Raw genomic sequence first — 20,801 nt, 5'->3', positions numbered from 1 at the left:
AGGATATCGTACTACAAGAGCCTCTGACTGCAGCATCTCCAGTGACCATCTTGACAAATCCTTTCAGAGATTCTCTTTCCCACATTGCACTAGCAGACAGATGTCCCTACCGCCAAATATTAACTCTCCATTCTAAGCAGCGCTGTTGCATATATATTTTTACCACAACATTCAATTTATTGGGGGGGGGGGACTGTTAACCGCTGCTGTTTCCACTGTTTGTGTTTCTCAGGTTGCGCTAACTTGTTCTCTTTTTATGTCAACAGAAACATAACCTGGAATAATCTGGCAATTCCGGATACACACTGTTCGAAACCATCTGAAGAAGGTTACCAGTGCCCCCCAGGATTTGAATGCTTGGACCTTGAAGAACTAGGGTTAAGCAGGCAAGAGCTGGGCTACAGTGGCTTTAATGAGATAGGTCTGTTTATCTGATTAAAATCTATTATCAAAGCCTATTTTTAGATTCTTGTAAATCATCTAGGAGGAACTTGCAATAGACAGTTTGTGAATGTGTAGGGCAAAGGGCTGTTGATGTGGTGACTGTCCTTGTCTTTGATAGATCTTTTGCACTCTTCCTCCAGTTGGAGATTGCTTTAGGAGTATTGTCTCTGCAATCCATCTAATGCTATTCGTGCCCTGATATGCTAAGGGTAACACCCTCTGTGACCTGAGTCGCATGCAGCTTTCTCTGGCAAAGTGAGGCAATTTGTACAAGTCTGCAAGGGGGCTGTCTTCTTAACATTTTCTCCTCTAGCCCCTTTCTACTAAAGCCACTCCTATCATCCCAGCTGCTTCCCTGCCCTGAAGGTAGGAAAGATACAGAGCTGTAGCTTGGGGGTGTCTAGTTATGGTTTGTCCCTTTAATTAAAAAGGTTTGACTTGCTTGTGTTACTTTCGCAAGCATGAATGTTCAGCAGTGAAAAGATGGTATGAGAAATTACCCTTAAAGAGTACGTAAGCACAAATTCATGTGCATAAACAGAACTCCATATGGTTAGAATATTTACATGCAGATGCCAGTAGGTTGGTGGGGGAAACAGTGTAAAAAAGATACACCTGCCCCTCTTCTGGCACTTCCGGAGTGTTGTTCTTTCGTGCAATTTTTTCATACATTCAGGTAGATGTTGGTAGGTGCCTTTTGTGCAGTAGGGTTGCACCTTCATAACCAAAGGCAAAGAAAGCAGGTACACTGCAAAACAATAATAATATGGCTATAGCAAAATAGGATGCAGCGAGTCTTTTTCTTAAATCAGACACTGCTAAAAAAAGTGACAGAAAACTTCCATGGGAAATGCAGCATAACAACCATTTGACAGTGACATTGTATAACCTCAGCAATTTTTTGAAAACAAAATGATTGAGATGATTGCTCAGTATGCACTTCGTATAGAAGCAGCCTTTTTGTGTGCTTGCATGTGTTTGGTTTGGATAATCAGACTTGGGGTATGTAAAGTTCTTACTTTTTTTGGTTTGGTTTTTGATCTGAGCTCCTTTTCCCTTTGAAAAGTCTTGCATTTTCTACAGAAAGTCTCTTTAATAAATGAATAACTGACATGTGACAGGTGCCCTAATATTTCAGATCGTATTTCATTTCATCTCCCTTCCCTTCTCTGCCCTTTGGTGTATTATTATCGAGTCTGGTTTAGTTCAATAGTTTTGATGACTACGTGCATTATGGAGCTAACTTCTCATAAAGATGCCCTCGTACATTAAGTATGTGACTGCATTTGCATAGATTTCAGAGTTTTCAGCAGGTGATTCAAAGACCAGTAGATTAGAGAGGACATGAAAAGCAACTCAGACAGGAAATAAAAAGGATAGGTCAGGTGGGCATGACTGTGTGATTACATTTTCAGTGTAGCTACATGCTGGTTCGAATATAGCGCTAAGTGAAACTTTAGTTTTGCATGAATGGAGAAGCAAGTTGCTGCATGTTTAGAAAATCATGGCAGCTTTGCTACTCCTCTGCTCTTGCTTTACTACTAGGAGCCTAACCATGTTTTGGCATCTCATGGGAACTTGGGCCCATGGCTTTACTCACTCCAACCAAACGACCAAGCTGTGATCAAGAATATTCTCAGATTACTGTGTATGGTTTGTTTGGGAGAAACAAAGCCTGAGCCTGGGTTTGCACCTAACCCTAAGCCAAGCTTTGGCAGAGTAACAGGAGCAGGGAGGAGTGAAATGGCCACAACTGTCCACCAGGACATGTGATCATTTACACATAGCCATGGTTTGGCTTAGCATTATGGGCAGATGAAGTCTGTACAACTGCAGATCTGGTTTAGCTAATACTGTACAAGTAATCACAACCCAGTGGACTATATTCATTAATACAGTATTCTTTGCTGATTTCTTTTTAAAGTCTGTTTTCCTCAGATAGATCACAGAACATAATTCAGCATATATAGATTTGGCAGAATTGTGGGATTGTTAAAGTAGCTTTCCCCCCAAAGGTTTACTGACAAAGACACTCAGAGTGTTTGGTGCTAGATTCTGAAGAATGTTTCCCGCGGGGGTTTCCCTTTACAGATGTACACATCTGTACATTCAGATGAGCTGCAGTGTGTCTTCTCTGACTGCAAGGCTTTAAGGTTTTAGAGGTTGAAGTCCCCACCAAGTGCTATTTAAATTTATTATTTGTTCGTAATATCTGACGATGCTACTCTGACAGCATTTTGTGGGGGGGGGAGGGTTTCTAATTTCATGAGACACAAATTATTCATGTTCATTTACATCAAATAGTACCCCAGCCAATGACAACAACAACAACAACAACAACAACAAAAACAACAACAACAAAGAAGTATTATTATTATTGTTGTTACCCCACAGGTTTATAATATTCCTTTATAAACCAGAATTTTCAAAACATTTTTTGTGACCTAGCAGAACTGTCCTTTCCCACCCCTGCCCCTTCATAGCTATCATTTTGTGCAAAGCGTACTAGTTCAGCTTTTGGGGTCACTCTGTTTGCAAGCAACCTGCACCCTCACCTTGGCCAGTGGCCAGATTTCAAAGTAAAAAAGCACTTTTGTATTTTCCTCTGTTCATAGAAAGATATTTGCAAAATGTGCTGCTATGGGCCCTCAACACTTCTGGGGTATAATGTCACTGGCCTTCAAAAGATTCTGATTTGATGATCCTCTTCAGCACTGAAGTACCAGGGAGGAAGACAAGCTTGCCCACTTTGCAACTTGTGTGTGATATGTTTACTAAGACATTTTCATAATGCTTCATGCTATGAAAAAAGTGTTACAACTGATAGCCAATTACAGCCATTCATAGGAAGATGTCCAACTAGGCAGTATGCACCTCAAAGTATGACATAACATTCCAGCTGTGTAAAGATTCCAAAACATGTTTATGACACAAACTCAAATGTGAGGGAAGGAAGGAGATGCCCCAGGAGCTCTATATCTAGGCCAGACGCTGCTTGAGAAACCAGCGACACATTTATTGGGTTTCAAGTGGAATTTTAACCCAGGTGGGGAATGTTTCTTAGTTAGAGGGCTGTATCCCTTATTGGCAACTCACCACAAAAAAGCCAGCAGTTTCTACACATGCATGAGCATGCGCACACAAAAACACATACCCATTATGCGTCCAGAAAAGCAAGGAAAATTGTCACAGTCCAAGGACACATTTTAACCAGGCAAAACACTTTGAATAAGGTGCGGAGCAAAGTTGATGAGGGATTTAGAGAGGGGAGTGTCCTCTGCCTCTGGAATGTCACCAAACTGCCAATAGTCTGGGCATTAGGAGAAGAAGAAGAAGAAACTCTCTGTGGCTAGCACATGGGGAAGGAATTTTATCAAAATTCCTTCACACGAACCCAGAAGTGGCTTTTCTTTCTTCAGTGCATAGCAAGGTGCAGCGATCTCTGTCCAGAATTCCTAGCCTAGAATCATCCTCCTTTATTGCATTAAAAGTAAAGGTGGCACGGTCATCTTTGAGCAAGTAGTTGGCACATAACACTGGCTTGAGAGTAGACTAGCGGTGGGAAACCTCCGGCCCTTGGGCCTTATTAGGCTGGACAGAGGTCCTAATTTGGTCTGCAAGACCTTTTTCCGCAAACCACACAGTGGGGCAGGTAAAGACACCGCTGCAAGGGAGCAATTGGGAAACCCAAAATGTACTCTGGGTTGTTCATTGTTGGGTCGGACTTGTCTTTTGCATCTTTTAAATCCGGTGCCAAATGCAAAACCCATTTGGATGGGTTCAACTCAAGAACTCCCAATCAGAGGGTGAATTTGTTTTATTTCACCAAACTTATTACTGGTTCCATATCTATAGCCATATATCAATCTACTATTGTTTTTATTATGTATATTCAAGTGTTGTTATATATTTTTACATTTGTACTGTAAGCCACTTTCTCAGTGAAAGTGAGAAGGCAGAGTAGAAATAAATAGTTACAGGAGAGCCTAATAAGGCATAGCTGTCAACTTTCGGATTTGAAAATAAGGGATCAGCAGCCTCACCTGTCCCGGGGACAGTCTATGGTATATCTAACAATCCAGGATAGCAGCGGGAAACGGTGCTGGAATAAGGGAAATTCCAGCAAAAAAGGGAGGGTTGACAGCTATGCTAATAAGGGCAGAAGAGATTGGGATGTTAGTGTTGTGGCTAACGCTCCACAAGCTGTGTTCCACTCATGCAAGGAAACTTCCCCTTCCTCTCCCCATGCCCCTCCAAATCAGCTCCAGAGAGCCCCCCAACCCTCTGGAGCAGATTATAAGGATGCATGGGGAAGATGCAGGGGAAAGAAGAAGGAACAGCTTGTTTTCTCCTACTCTGGAGGGTAGGACTCGAACCAACGCCTTCAAGTTAAAAGAAAGGAGATTCCGACTAAACATCCGAAAAAAACTTTCTGACGCTAAGAGCTGTTCAACAGTTGGAACAGTCTCCCTCAGGAGGTTGTAGACTTTCATTCCTTGAAGGTTTTTTATGCAGAGGTTGGTTGACCATTTAGCTGAGATTCCTGCATTTCAGGGGTTGTACTAGATGGCTCTTGGGATTCCCCCCCCCAACTCTACAATTCTATGATTCTAAAGATGGGAAGAGGAAACTCTGTTGCACAAGTGGAATGGAAGCATGGGATACAACCCTTGTTTCCTGAGCACTGAATCAGATTCAACAACTATAAATATTCCTGAGTCTGACACAGTAAAGGCAAAGGAGGTGGGATGGTGTGGGAGCATCACACAACTTTGTGATTTTTCTCTTCGTATTCCTCAGCATTGTTTTAAGGCCTAAACGTCTTCATGTCTATACTGCACTTCAACTCAGCCAACCCCATGCTGATTTATTTAATCACTTGTTTGCAGCCTGTAAAGTGTGTCATTCAGATTGATGAATCCAGCATAGGCTTGTTTTTTTGTTTCATTTGTGACTGGAAAAATTCTGAAGGTTTGGGACTTTGATTTACACTGGGGATAAGATAAAGAACTATTCATATAATCCCGTCACAGCTTTAATATCTCCTCTTTTACAAGTGAGTACCTCTGCTTTGCCTCAACTATCTGTCTTTAATTTTTCTTTTCTTATATTCTACCCTGTGGTGTATTTTATTACATTGATACAGTCTCTTAATTATACTTAATTTATTACATGCCCCTTCATTTTATAGACTATCTAAAATAGAGTCAGTTTCAAGGACACCAGTAGTCTCTTAAGGGTTGCTTGCTTGTATGAATGGCGTGACAAATTCTTTTATGTGGCTGCTTGTTCTTAAATATGTTCTTCCTCAATGTGGTTCAGAAGAGGCCTTGCTCACGCATTACTTTGTTGTGTGTGGTTGTCTTTCCTCCTTGGTCACGCCTCATATCACATATAATGTGTGAATTTAAACATCACATGATGTCCTTGTGATACTTTGGGCAGCTTATACTGCTGCAGAAAGTCCCCCATTGAATCAGTATTTGGGACATTACTAAGCTGAAATCGTATAGATAGTGTGGGCCACAGGTACAGCAATGGAAATGCAATAATCTGGGACTCAAATGTCTGAATGCATGCCTCTCCCTTTTTCAGCTTTCTAACATCCTCACGTCCAGGGCGAGTCTCTTCTCAGTGCCCTATCACAGGAGAAAATTCATCAGGAGGTCACATAGAGCCTTATCTGTGATGGCACCCTGATTGTGGAGTGCCCTGAAAACACGACTGTCCCCAACATTTTTGGTATCTGAAGAAGTGTGCATGCACACAAAAGCTCATACCAATGACAAACTTAGTTGGTCTCTAAGGTGCTACTGGAAGGTCTGTAAGGTGCTACTGGAAGGAATTTTTTTGTTTGTTTCGACTGCGGCAGACCAACACAGCTACCTACCTGTAACCCAACATTTTTGGCATTTTAGTCCCAGAACCTTTTTAGCTAGTCATAAACTACAACCATCCTTTAAAAAAAAAAATCACCAGTTCCCAAATTATTGAGAATATTATTTTGCTTGTATGATTTTTGAAAAAAAATCCCCATAAGTACTGTACAAGTTTAAATACCTAGCATATATTTTCTCTCCTGATGTTGAATCAAAGTACCTTCCTTCCCCGACTTCTTTACAGGATGTCCTGTGGGTGACTGAATTAATTACTGAAATACTGTTCATCAGCTTCCACAGACATTCTGGAAGAATACTACCTATGAGAACTTAAAATCATTGCTGCAAATTTTGCGGAGGAACAACTGAAATACCCAATTTTGTCACTATCTTTCAGATGAGTTGGGAAGGATGGAAGTAGTGGGCAAAGTTATTTGAGTGTCCAGAGGAAGGCAGCCAGGATGGTGAAGGGTTTGGGAACCAAGTTCTATGCAGAACTTATTGAAATAGCTAAAGTATGTTTCGTCTGGAGAAGAGAAGATCGAAAAGAACTGCCATCTTCAAAAAAATGGAAGAACTGTTGCATGGAGGATGGAGCAAACTGGTTCTGTGTTGCTTCAGAAGGCAGGACTAGAACCAATGAATGGTAGTGATAGGAAAGCAGATTTCAGAAAAGAGAAGCTTCCTAATAGTAAGAACTGCCTGACAGCTCTTCTTTGCTAGAGGTGCCTAAGTAGAAGCTGGACTTCTGCCAGGGATGCTATAGTTGCATCCTGCATTCGGCAAGATTTTGGACTAGATGACTTCCAATATCTCTTCCAGCTCTTTAATTCTGTGATAGAGACAGTAAGGTGTGATGGCAGTGTTTTGGCCTTGACCCATGAAAACTAGAATTTGATTCCTTCTTTCTTTATTTTAAATTTGATTCCTTCTTAGCAGTCTTCTTGCTCAGAAGTTCTTTGCACTGATGATACATACATAATGGGATTGATAATCAAATTTTCATTGACATGGTTGATTTAAATGATATTATCTGAGGTGGGGGCAGGATGCAGGTGGTGCTGTGGTCTAAACCAGTGGTTCCCAACAGGTGGTCCGCGGACCCCCAGGGGTCCGCGAGCTATGCCAGAGGGGTCCGCAAGATGCTATTAGAATAAAAAATATATTAAATATATTTCGTATGATAACAGATTTTTTGTTTTGGCCGCTTCCTGCATGAGCAGAGTCTAGCGCAAAACTAGAATTAGATAGAGGCAGTAGTTCTGCTGTATGCCGTTAGGTGGCGCTTTACAAACACTACTGTTTTGCAAAGAGGCAGTGCGCGCATTCTACTAACGCTCACCTCCCCAAGATGCTTTGCGCGCGTCGGCTTCATTTGTGCGCTACTGCGCAGGTACCCCGTCTTCTCCATTCCCCTTCCTCCTCCCTGGCGCGCGCTGCCTCTTTGCAAACAGTAGTGTTTGTAAACAAAGCGTTGTTTTTCGCGGAAGCTACAGTTCGCGTAGTTAAAAATGGACCGTTGGTTAAAAAGTGGTTCATATCATTAAGAACTGAAAATTAAAACTAACTGTATACTGATGGAGTACTCTGTTGTAACTGTAAAAAACGTATAAATATAAAATATAAAAAGAGTCTTAATTTGGCTCTCACTTTTTAATTTTAGGATTAGGAATTAATGGGGGTCCTTGTCACAATAGCGGCTCGCTGAGGGGTCCTTGAGAAAATTTTGTTGGGAACCCCTGGTCTAAACCACTGAGCCTACGGCTTGCCGATCAGAAGGTTGGCGACTGGGTGAGCTCCCATTGTTCGGTCCCAGACCACCTAGCAGTTCGAAAGCACGTCAAAGTGCAAGTAAATAAATAGGTACCGCTCCGGCGGGAAGGTAAACGGTGTTTTCGTGCGCTGCTCTGGTTTGCCAGAAGCAGCTTAGTCATGCTGGCCACATGACCCAGAAGCTGTCTGCGGACAAATGTCGGCTCCCTCGGCTTATAGAGCGAGATGAGCTCGCAACCCCAGAGTCATCCGTGACTGGACCTAATGGTCCACCTTTATCTGAGGTGGGGAGAACTAATACAAGTGTTATTCTGGGTTAGATTGACAAACAACAACAGCTTAACCACATATTTAATTAGAGGTGATGAGAACAAAATCAAAAGTACTAAGCCATCACAACGACAAACTGGCATTATTTAAGGTTGAGCATTGATTTCAGTTGGTGTTGCTTTGGGAGGGATGTTGCAAAGATGTTTAAGAATCAGTATTTTTTTTTCAATTCTTACAACTATTGTGTAGGAAACAGAGAAATCTATGCCTATGCATACGCATACATGAAGGCTACTTCATTTGTCTTAGCAGGTACCTGTACTGTGTACTATAGAAACATAACATGAGGTTTCTAGAAACAGTTATATTAAAAACAAGTATTTTATACATAGCCATTGAAATGTTGGTAGAACTTGGAGATGTGGGCAGACTTCTGTGCAGCCATGCAACTTGCTTAGTGGCTTTGGAGAAGACACAACAATTTCACAGAATTGTTTGAGTGTAAATTGAGATGTTCCTGTGTTCTGTTTGAGGGAAAGAAGCCAATGCAGTGCCGATATAATGTGGTGCCTTGGGCTTGTTTCTGATTCTCTGCTGCTTGGATCTGTACAGTATTAGAAGACTAGGGTATTGTTTAGAAGTCCATTCCATTTCTTCCCTAGCACTTCTAACATACCAGAACCTGGAGCAACTCCAGCACAGGTTTTACTTTTTCTGTACACGTGGCTGATCAAGCAGCCACGAAAGATTTTCGCCAGCCTCCCTTGTAGGAACTCCCTGATACTAAAGTTATTTTAGTAAAACTGTACTCTGTCTTCTCTGCATTTTCCTGGGTCCCTGGAGAATCATACACTGATGTCTTCAAGAAGCAGCTCTCCATTCCTCCCCCCCCACCACCACCCTGGCCATTTTTTATAACAGGCAAAGTTAACCCAGAACAGCATCCACACTCCCCATCCTTCCATATTAAATGATTATAAGCAAGCATTAAAGCTTCTCAGTACATAATTTAATTCAGTTGAGATGTTCTCACTCTATAGAGCACCTTAGTTTTGACAAAGCAGCTGTAACAGCTATCCATTCTTTTATTTTATTTTAAGTTGAGTACTTAGACAGTGACCAAACTTAGGTTTTTTAAAATTATTATTAAAAGGTATTTTTTGTAAACAGGCTTATTTTACTGTATGAAGGGGTACTACACCAAAAAAAGTAAAATGTTTCAGCAAATATGAAAATTTGGGGAGTTTGGAAAGTTGAGAAATTTCAGAGCATACCCCAGAATTTAATTGATTGCCATGTTGATCCCAAATTAGCTGATGCCTACATTAAACAAGGCAGCCAGGTGAAACTAATGTGAATAGATTAGTACAGCTGCCTTGTAGTGACAGTCAAAAGAAAACTCTACAGCTGTTAAACAGGATTCAGTGGAACAGAAATTCCATTGGCATTCCAGACCATTTGGTATTGACTCTCACCAGATAAATAATAGAATCTCAGCTGGAATATGCTGCTTTCCAAGTTTGTCTCATTTCCTGTCTCCTTGTTTGTAATCAGACCTTTAATATGGGGAAGTTTGGTCATGAAAGGACTTTGATCATAAAATTAAGGTTGCCAGGTTGCAAACTAGAGGTTAGTTTGCTTAGTTTTAAATGGACCGAGGTGATGAAGCAGCCCCACCTTCTTTTGTCTGTTCCTCTTTTGCCCTTCTACCCACCTAACTGTTTTACTTCCTACACCTGGATTTCAAAAGAAATGGATTGCAGGTGAGAAACTGGCTACTTTGTTTTCCCGCTTACATCCATCCATCGATTTAAAGATAGAGAGCAAATCTCCTGGTTGCAGCCAAGCAGCAGAATTCTGCATGAATGTTTATTTCAGTGTAAATGATTGGGAAATAATAGGCGTGTGCAGAGAACAAATTTCACAACACAGATGAAATTTTGAAAAATGCATTACTCTGGATTAATGGTTTCCAGACCTATTCTTAATCCAGAGTAATGCACAACCATACATTGTACAAAGCCATATTTAGAAAAATCTATTCCAACATACACCAATAAAATAAATGTTTTACACGCACTATAATAGCTCTGCTGCGTCTAATAGACTTGTCTGTAGGCTTGATTGAATACATTTAATCCAAAGAATGCTGAGACAAGCCATTTCTGTTTGCTGTATTGTGTGAGCTGTGTAACTCAGCCCCTTCTGCAGATGAGCACAAACAAAAATGCTGATTAAATATCCTGATTTTTTTGTGTGTGGTTTGTGGTTGTTGTTTTTAATTTAAAAAGTTACCTTCCTTTGTCACTGCTCATAAAATAATTGACTCTTTGTCAGAACACCTTGGTAAAGTATTTGCAGCTATCTATTTATTAAGCCAGCAGTGTCACAACTGGAATTAGGTATTGCACAAATCAAGAATACTCATCACAGAAGCCAGTTGGGTGCCCAGGTGCGAATGAGGACTCTGCATCCTAATCTGCTCAGAGATGGACTTATCACAATTAGTCTGGGTGATTATTTTAAATCACATCATCATCATCATGTAATTTGTATGCCACTTTTCCATAGTTAACCATGCTCAAGAAGGCTTATAACATTAAAAGGTTTACCTAATTACATATATAACAAAAGTATCCAAAAGCAATAAATACAACAAATCAAAAAGCACACAACCATAATTGAACAATTTCCACATTGATCATTATAAGATCTAAAAATGAAGATGCAAAAAAGTAATATCAATAACAGCAACAGCTTCCCCCTTGCTCAGCAATACCGCAGCCTGAGAGTCTGTTCAGCAGCCTCAGCTTTTGTAGCTGGAGTCAGTCATGGCCCCTCCCTCCTAGGGGAGGTACAGTAGAAAAGGCCAGCAAGGTAGAATGCAGATCTTCCAGAAATGACATCCTCATCCCTAATTTCTCAGCTGAAAAGAGGAACAGGGAATACATTCAGCCATCGCTATCCTGCAAAAGAATGTATTTCAGCCAATGATATGATGGCTTAGTTGTTAACAGTACTTAAATGTGAGAGATAATTAGTTTCTCCCAGGAAGAAATATAAGCTGTTCAGCCAGTCTAATGATAATATGCAGTCTGGATTTCCACTGCCCTTTGCAACATTTCGTAGAAGCATAAGAAGCTGTCTTGTACCAAGTCAGATCATAGGCCCATCTTGATCAGTATATTCATTTATGCAAAGTGTTGCCGCATATATTTGTGAAAATGACATACAAAAATGCATTCTATTGGGGGAGGTTGCTTTGCAAAAATGTTTATATTAAGGGAAATTTCATACACACATGTGTACATTAGCAGAACTTCATGCTAAAATGCTGGTCAATTTTTGTAAGTGCTTTAAGTATATGCTTGGCAGTGACCATATCTGCTTCCTGGTTTTGCAGAAAGCTTATCAGGAGAGCAGACAACTTTTTAAAGAGGGCAAATTACCACAATCAGGGGGGAAACATACAAGCAGGCACACAAATGAGAAGAAATGGAAGCTCATTAGAGCCATCAGCCTTAATGAAGATGAAGAGAGAGAATGCCTGGAAAGTGCTGCTCTGGACAAAAAACAAAACAAACAAAATTGCCCCATAATCAGGAAATTAATTAAGAGTTATGTGTTTTTGAGCACTGCATTTGCTGTGCCTTGACTGGTTTATAGGCTCTGGAACAAAGGGGTGTTTCCTGGGATGTGAATGACTGTAAACGTGCAGGTCGTGTGGTTAAGACTGCCATTTTCATTTTCCATACATCCCCTCTTCCCGTTTTCCAGATCAGGGCTGGACAAAATAGATTTTAGAATGATTAGTACTAAAAATCTCGCAGAGGTCTGAATATGCTAATGGAATTTAGAACTATGAATGATAAATTAATGAGGCAAGAACCTAAGAATACTGTCAGTTCAAGAAACATTGCATGAGGGGAACACCTCCCTTGTTCTCTTAGAATGGCAATGGTGCCCACCTGAGAGGTGAGTTCTGGCTGGAAAAAAAGCCCTGAGCCTGGACATGATGTAGGGATCATAAATAAGCATTAAATAAAACAAGAAAACAGCAAGATAAAAGTCAATTCAAGCAAAAAAAAAACATTTCCACAAGAAGGGTGGTAAACTTTTCTAATGCCTTTCTCAGAGAAGAATTAGTAGGAAAGTGTGTGCAATCAGTTACATGTATAGTTATCATAGGCAGGTAATGAAAAGGAAAGACTTAAAGTTTGTCAGATTATTTATTTATTTATTTAAGTCACAAACTGAGTTGTGACACATCTGTTTTATCTAGATTTACTGACTCTTGGATGTCTAACTATCCTATACCAGTGGAGAACAAATAGTATTTCTCAAGTTTCTCCACATACATTGTTGCCCCTGCTTTTAATTTGTTAATAATAATAATAATAATAATAATAATAATAATAATAATAATAATAATAATAAAATTTGCCAGTGCTCAAGATAGGAAAGAGGGCAGTGATCAGATGGGAAAGCTATACACAGTTGTTCTGAACCATGCAGTAAATGTAAGAATATAGATAATGACCAACTGGGGCAGAGCCTCCTGGACAGCAATCCTCAAGTGGAAGTTTTTTTTTTAAAAAAATATTTTACAAATGTGTCTGTATTTTCACCTCTGGTGTGTGGGAGGATATGCTCCCCTTGTACTATGTAGAACAGGGGACCCCAAACTAAGGCCCGGGTCCTGAATGCGGCCCAATCGCCTTCTAAATCCAGCCCGTGGACGGTCCGGGAATCAGTATGTTTTTACATGAGTAGAATGTGTCCTTTTATTTAAAATGCATCTCTGGGTTATTTGTGGGGCATAGGAATTCGCTCATATTCCCCCCCCCCAAAAAAATATAGTCCAGCCCCCCACAAGGTCTGAGGGACAGTGGACCGGCCCCCTGCTGACCCCTGATGTAGAACCTATACATTGGGGCTGGTATGAACCAGCAGGCTGGCATTACTTTGCAGTGCCAGCCTTGATGAATTTAACAGACGCTCTTGGAAAGTGATCTGGTCTGGAGTGTGTGCTACATTTCCATTTCCTCAAGGATCACCCCCCCAGAATAGAAATATTTTCTCCAAATTCCCTGTTAGGTAGACATAGCAGCATGGAAAACAGGTTTGGGGGACTTCATATATACAGCTCTCAGGGTTAGGGTTGATGGATGTTGTTGTCCAACAACATCTGGAGGTCCAGAGGTTTCCCATCCTTGAAAGGGGCTGGACACCTACCCTTTAGAGCATGTGATACAATGCAGACCATTGTTCTACAGTTGATTCCTGCTGTTCGAAATGGGTTAGCTGTGGTTCCAACTAAGCCCTAGAAGCCACAGAACTCTGGCGGGGATGCCCTCAGACTCTCAACCTTTGTTACAGCAAGCCCCTCTGTTTTCTTTGCCCTGTGTTTATCTTCCAAATTCCTATTTTCGGTACTAGTGAATGAGACTTGGTGGAAATTGTGGGTTCACCTTGATTAATTGAAGCTTTTCAGTCTATTAAGGCTCCAGCTGGGCAAGTGCATAAAGCTATTAGTTGTAATTTAAAGAGAGAAAGAGAGAGAGACGGAAATAAAGCATGAGCACAGTAAGATGCCTTTTTGATGTCTCCTATACATGCAGGTTGCTTATTGATGATCCTTCAGGAGTTCACTTTGATTTTTATTATAACTCTTTTTGCTCTTAAGAGTCATCAGCTGTTTCTCAAAAACCAGGGCTGTGAACTTTTAGGGGAGGCCCCATTGATTTTGAGACACATTTTCACACTCCTTTTTTTATCAACAACAGATATTTCCCTGTAGATAAAAAGCTGAGTAATCAATACAGTATTAGAGTCTTTCCTTAAGTGAGCGGATTTATTTTGAGACATTCTGAATGGTAGTTTGAGGAAACTTGTTTTCATACTGACTAAAAATGTAATTCAGATATATTTATATGCAACAGTTTTTTCTTAAGCCGTGCTGACATATTGAACTGTTTGATTCCTTGCCCAATAAAATTTTCTTTAAAGGCATAGATGAAGAAACATAAAAGGTCAGAAGTGGATGCTAACTTTTCAAATGTAGATATTGCATCCAAGAACAGTCAGAGTTCAGATGTGACTGGGGTAGATATGGGAAAATTCCTCTCCTGGGTGTGCTGAAATATTTTGCATTTCAGAAAGATCAAAAGTGTTCCTACTGAAAGGAGACAAGCTTAAATGTGAGGTTTAAATCAGGAATGTTGGAACTTGGAATGTTCTTCCCATTTTATCTGGCAGTTTTAAAGAAACCACTTGCCAAAGGCATTGGCTCTTCTCTTTTAAGAAACAGCCAACTGGTAAATCTATCAGTTCTGGTCTTTACAAAATTGTTTTGATAACCTATATATAACTGAGCATGAGAAACATTCTTACAAGAGTGGGAAGAAACTGATGTTCTATTATTTAGCAGCTAAAGCTCTAAAAAGTTATTTTCACAAGACACAAATCTGCTCACTTTAGCCAAACACTAGAGACCCAAGATCTCCACATTTAAAATGCATAAGCCTTGAGAAGACATCTGAAGGTAGCCATGTATAGAGAAGTTTTTAAATGTTTGATGCTTTACTGTGTTTGAAGGGCAACCCAGTCAGATGGGTGGCATATAAATAATAAATTATTATCATTATCATTATCATTATTAGTATTGGTATTATTAATGGTTGGGTGGGGGGTTTTTTTGGCAAAGTTTCCTCTCTCTAAAATTGGAGAAGTAAGAATTCTCTTGGGGGAAAGTGAAAATTTATGAAAAAATGCATAGTTTGCACAAAATTACTGCTATTTAAAAATAGTAATGGACCTAATGGGTCACACTTTAAAATTTTCACATTAATGTACTGTGTTTTGGGTGTTTGTCAGCAACTTGACAGATTATTGGAGAAGATGCTTTAATATTTGTTGCTTCTCACAGGACTTCAGTGTGGGGTTTTTGTTTTTTTGTTTTACTAAGCAAAATGCTTATACTTTATAGGAGACTATGAACTACGTCAAAAAGTTCATCTGCAAATGTTTCAATTATTCGTCCCGCCATTCCATTTGTAGTGAAGCCTGTTACTATTTTTATTTATGTATATGTGTCCATCTTGCAGTCAGAGAGTTTGACAAAAACAGTATATGTTGGCTAACTTCCTTTTTTTGCAAACTATCTGCATATCTAGCATAAATGCCCTTTTTATTTACAACGGGTGACATCACGTTAGGTCTGTCAGACATGTAAAATAGTTAGGATGTAGTCACTGAATCTCTTGGACTGACAAATATATAAAACAACAGTGAATTACTTGAGTTTTCCCAAAGCTCTGTTTATGCATTCAGGTTTTCTGTTTGGCAGTGACACCCATTACTATACCCATTGATTTTAAGTTCAACATATTTTTCCAATATTTTAGTATTGTTCTAATTTAAGAGGAGAAATGTCTCCAAATTAAACACCTCTCACGTTTGCTTGCTTAAAACAACACACTGTTGGTTTCTTCTTCTTTTCTTTTGAAAGAAATGAATTCCTACTAGCTTTTGCTATTGTTGTTGTTTTGTTTCTAATAATAATAAAGAATAATAAATTTTTATTTATACCTTGCCCTCCTCAGTCGAAACCGGGCTCAGGGCAGCTGACACCAGTAAAATTACAATAAGACATAAAGAAAGAAAAACAATTACCGGTAGTTAAAATACAGGTTAAAATACAATTTACATTTAAAATTTTAAATGCAGCCTCATTTTTTAAAAGGCCCAAGCCAAAAACCATAAGGGAGGAAAACATAGGGGTCAGACTGAGTCCAGGCCAAAGGCCAGGCGGAACAGCTCCGTCTTGCAGGCCCTGCGGAAAGATGTCAAATCCCGCAGGACCCTAGTCTTCTGTGAGAGAGCATTCCACCAAGTTGGGGCCAATACTGAAAAGGCCCTGGCCCTAGTTGAGCACAATATAACCACCTTATGGCTCGGGATCTCATTCTCATTCATTTATTAGGACTAGCTAATGGTTTCATTCTAGCTCTGCTTACACACAACAACTAGCAGTGCGTCTCCATCCTCATCAGAAGATACATTCAGCCAATTCATGAGGATGGTTGCATATCTACATAGACATTTTCATACAATTCACCAACATGTGGAATCTTCTGTATTGCAATGGGCGGATGTGTCTTGTTAATATAAAATGCGTTAACACTTTCAAAATGTTAAGCAGGGCTTTTTGTTGGTACAAAGTGAAAAGATGTCTTCTCGTCCCTGTTGAAACGCCATCTTTGACTCTACATTCTAAAAGATACAATCCAAATGTATTTATCACAGACCCTTCTGTTAAAACTAGTCATCAGCTAATCGTATGAGAAATACGCACTCCTGAGACGTGGTTAGCGTAAACAAATGGGATTCTGATGAACATCTTCAGATATAGTTTATTGTCTGTGACCTTGTTTTTGGAGAGCTAGTTGCCTAGGCAACTCAGGCCTCCCTCTGCCCATCTCACCACGGAAAGGGCACTGCCTTCCTTCCTTCCCGAGTACCATTCCCATGCATATGATTGCCAGTAATCACATGTTGCTTTTCCGTAACCTTTAAAGTCCTAAATGGCCTTGACTGTAGTTACCTCTGTAAATGTCTCCCCTGTTATCAGACTGCTGCACACAAGGATTCTCAGAGGAAGCTCTGCTCAGAACCCTTTCAGCATCTGAGGTCAAATCGGTGGCGACAAGGGATAGGGAACAATCCATATTTGGAGTTTCTTCCCCAGAGAGGCTTTGCAAGCCAGTTCTAGAAACTGGCAGGCACATTTTTTTATTTCAGTAAGTGTTAGGAGACTGAGATGGAGAGCTATCTATTGCTGTTTAAACATGAATTGTTTTAAGGCTGTGTGTGTGTGTGTGTGTTTAAAAAAGATATAATGTGCTAGTTTATTGTTAGCGTTGTCATGAGCTGACCTGAGGGTCCGATGGTCCCATGTTGGGGGGAAATATATGACATAATGCAGGGGTAACAAACCTCCTCTCCCTGCCCCAAGAGTCACATTTCTTTGTGCAAAGGTCTGAATGAGGCCTCTAGGCATGTAGAAGCTTCCTTCAGAAATTTCTGCTCAACACAGAATGATTGTGGCTGAAGCGAATGTACCCAGTGTGCAGGGCTGCCATGTTGTGATATATATCTTTTCCTTATGTTGTATATACCTTTTCCTTGAGTGTTCAGGCTCGGTTTCTGAAGATCACTCATGAAATGTGCACATATGAGTGCCTGTCTGTTTCACCAGATCATAAGCCTGAATAATGTAATCCCCCACCCCCCAGATGCTAAAATGATGTGACTTGCATGAATATATCCATTACTCTAAAAGCAGGCATCCCCAAACTCGGCCCTCCAGATGTTTTGAGACTACAACTCCCATCATCCCTAGCTAACAGGACCAATCGTCAGGGGTGGTGGGAATTGTAGTCCCAAAACATCTGGAGGGCCGAGTTTGGAGATGCCTGCTCTAAAGGAATAGTTATACCTAGGACATTCTACAGAGTTGTGGTTTTGTAGAATGAATGCACTTGTACAGTGTACACAAACCCTGCCCTGCATTTCAGTAACCTGTCAAAATATACCTATGATTTATTTAGCTATTACCTAAACCACAGAGCCTAGGGCTTGCTGATCAGAAGGTCGGCGGTTCGAATCCCCGCAATGGGTGAGCTCCTGTTGCTCGGTCCCTGCTCCTGCCAACCTAGCAGTTCAAAAGCACATCAAAGTGCAAGTAGATAAATAGGTACCGCTACAGCGGGAAGGTAAACGGTGTTTCCGTGTGCTGCTCTTGATTCGCCAGAAGCGGCTTTCTCATGCTGGCCACATGACCCGGAAGCTGTACGCCTGCTCCCTCGGCCACTAAAGCAAGATGAGCGGCGCAACCCCAGAGTCGTCCGCAACTGGACCTAACAGTCAGGGGTCCCTTTACCCCTTTACCTAGTGAGGACAATGTGGTTAAACATACACTGCAGGCAGGCTCCATGTCAGTGTGCTCAATTTAAAATAAGTGGGTATATGTATAATTTAGCATGCACCTGAGTTTTCTTCCCCAGAGAGACTATGCAGGACATTTTTACTTGAGTGATTGGATCTTGCACAATCTAATTGTAATGAATGGGAGTTGTGCAAGAGCAGTGCCAGTTTCAGATTAGAGGGGCTCTTGGACCTCCTTAATCTGTTGCACAACATGGAAAGAGAAATTACTCATTATTCTTTACATTTTTTGGTACTCCTTGGAACGTGAAAGTGATTTCACTGTTGAAGTGGTCAGCCTTCCTTGGGATCCTGGTAAACATTCTCAATCTTGACCCCCACCCCCTGGACTCGGCAATTGGAAAGGCACCACTCATTTTTCAATATGATTTACAGAGTAGAAGTTCCTCTTGACTACAATCCTAAAAACTATTTCCTGTGAGTGAACGCATAGGATTCTACTGAAAGTGACTTAAATTACTTTTGATTGGACCCCCCCTTCGCTTATTTTATTAATCACTTGGTTCCCACGTCTTAAATATAAATAAATAATTTGGTCTCTAGGAAGGTCTTTAACTGATTAATAATAATAATAATAATAATCCCAGAAAAGAAATGCTTCCATTGTCATCAATTCTGAATTGGATATATTGTGCTAAAAGATTTTACTTTTGAATACAAGGAGTAATATAACTGCAATAGCTAATGCAGACATTCAAATATGATTAGATTAATCATGGCATATATGTACACACACACCAGACAAATTTATGCCACGGCCCAAGGGTCACCAATAAATCTATATAATATGATGGTGATTACAGTGCTAGAGATTTTTTAAAAAACCAGTGTGCTCTTCGATATTAGCTTTTAAGGACAGTGCTGTATTGATCTGTTATATGATCTGTCCTGTTGTCAGGGGCCCAGGGGGTTAATCAAAGCAAACCTGTTGAATAAATGGTAATTGAAAATACTTTTTTTAAAAAATATATATATATTCAGGAACCTTTAAAAATAACAGCAAGCAGTGTTATTCTCCTGGGTAATTAGGTTCATGAGATCATAGCTATCGCCAATAGCAATTATGAAGAATTGTTAAGCAAGGATACTTGTCAGGGAAAAAAGGAAGTTTCTAGCAGAGTCCTCTGCTTCTTCTTAGATGTGTGAAAAAGAGCCAGCATCGTATTGTTCTAGGCATAATTAGCTTGGTTGGGGGAGGGCCAGAAATCATGGGGAACCATAATATCGGTGACATGGAAATGTGAAACAAGTGCACTTTTTATATTTGAGCTCTTAATTAACTTTGCTGTTGAAATGGTGAATGTATTAGCATTGTAAATTACCCTGGGTACTTTGTGCAAGTGGAGGAAAATTACGAAACCTGAAACTTCCATAGTATATATTTTGGAGATCGAGTACGTGTACTGTGATAGAATCATAGAATCGTAGAGTTGGAAGAGACCACAAGGGCCATCCAGTCCAACCCCCTGCCGAGCAGGAAACACCATCAAAGCATTCTTGACATATGCCTGTCAAGCCTCTGCTTAAAGACCTCCAAAGAAGGAGACTCCACCACACTCCTTGGTAGCAAATTCCACTGCCGAACAGCTCTTACTATCAGGAAGTTCTTCCTAATGTTTAGGTGGAATCGTCTTTCTTGTAGTTTGAATCCATTGCTCCGTGTCCGCTTCTCTGGAGCAGCAGAAAACAACCTTTCTCCCTCCTCTATATGACATCCTTTTATATATTTGAACATGGCTATCATATCACCCCCTTAACCTTCTCTTCTCTAGGCTAAACATACCCAGCTCCCTAAGCCGTTCCTCATAAGGCATCGTTTCCAGGCCTTTGACCATTTTGGTTGCCCTCCTCTGGACACGTTTCAGCTTGTCAGTATTGAACTGTGGTGCCCAGAACTGGACACAGTACTCCAGGTGGGGTCTGACCAGAGCAGAATACAGTGCTACTATTACTTCCCTTGATCTAGATGCTATACATAGACATGGCTCATTTAAGAAACAACAACAACAACAACAACCAGCCAACAAATAAGAAGCATATTTTACTTTCCCCAAGGAAAGTAGAAAATCAGATGGGAGTCCAAAAACATCGGGGGTGCATCAGGCCCTCAAAGACTGATTTAAATAATCTGTCCTACGAGGATTTCACCCTGCATGGACTGTTGCAAGTCCCTCCTCATCCCCTCAGCAGCCCTTTAGCTGTGTTTATAGCAAAAAAACATGGTTAGAAGCTGATGAGCTTCCTCATGTTTTTCTGCTGTGGCAGACTGGGTTTCATCTTCTTGCCTTCATCTCCTCCCTCCTTCTCCCACTTGACAGAACCCTTTATTGCAAGCAATTTGGTGTACAGTAGTCCTCTTATCCTGCTCTGTCCCCCCCCCCCACTTTTTTTAATCCTTCCTCCCAAGGAGCAGGTGGTACAAAATAA

General features: G+C 40.5%; 1 protein-coding gene across 1 annotated transcript in view; it reads left to right on the top strand.

Moving 5' to 3' along the window:
- Positions 1-20,801, top strand: part of NALCN (sodium leak channel, non-selective) — a 177,166-nt gene that overhangs the window by 38,586 nt on the left and 117,779 nt on the right. The window contains 1 exon segment of the mRNA XM_060273369.1: positions 267-421. Within this exon segment, the coding sequence (XP_060129352.1) occupies positions 267-421 (155 nt within the window).

The sequence above is a fragment of the Zootoca vivipara genome, chromosome 4 (assembly GCF_963506605.1).
Source record: "Zootoca vivipara chromosome 4, rZooViv1.1, whole genome shotgun sequence".
NCBI classification, from domain to species: domain Eukaryota; kingdom Metazoa; phylum Chordata; class Lepidosauria; order Squamata; family Lacertidae; genus Zootoca; species Zootoca vivipara.
This window is presented reverse-complemented; position numbering and strand designations above follow the sequence as displayed.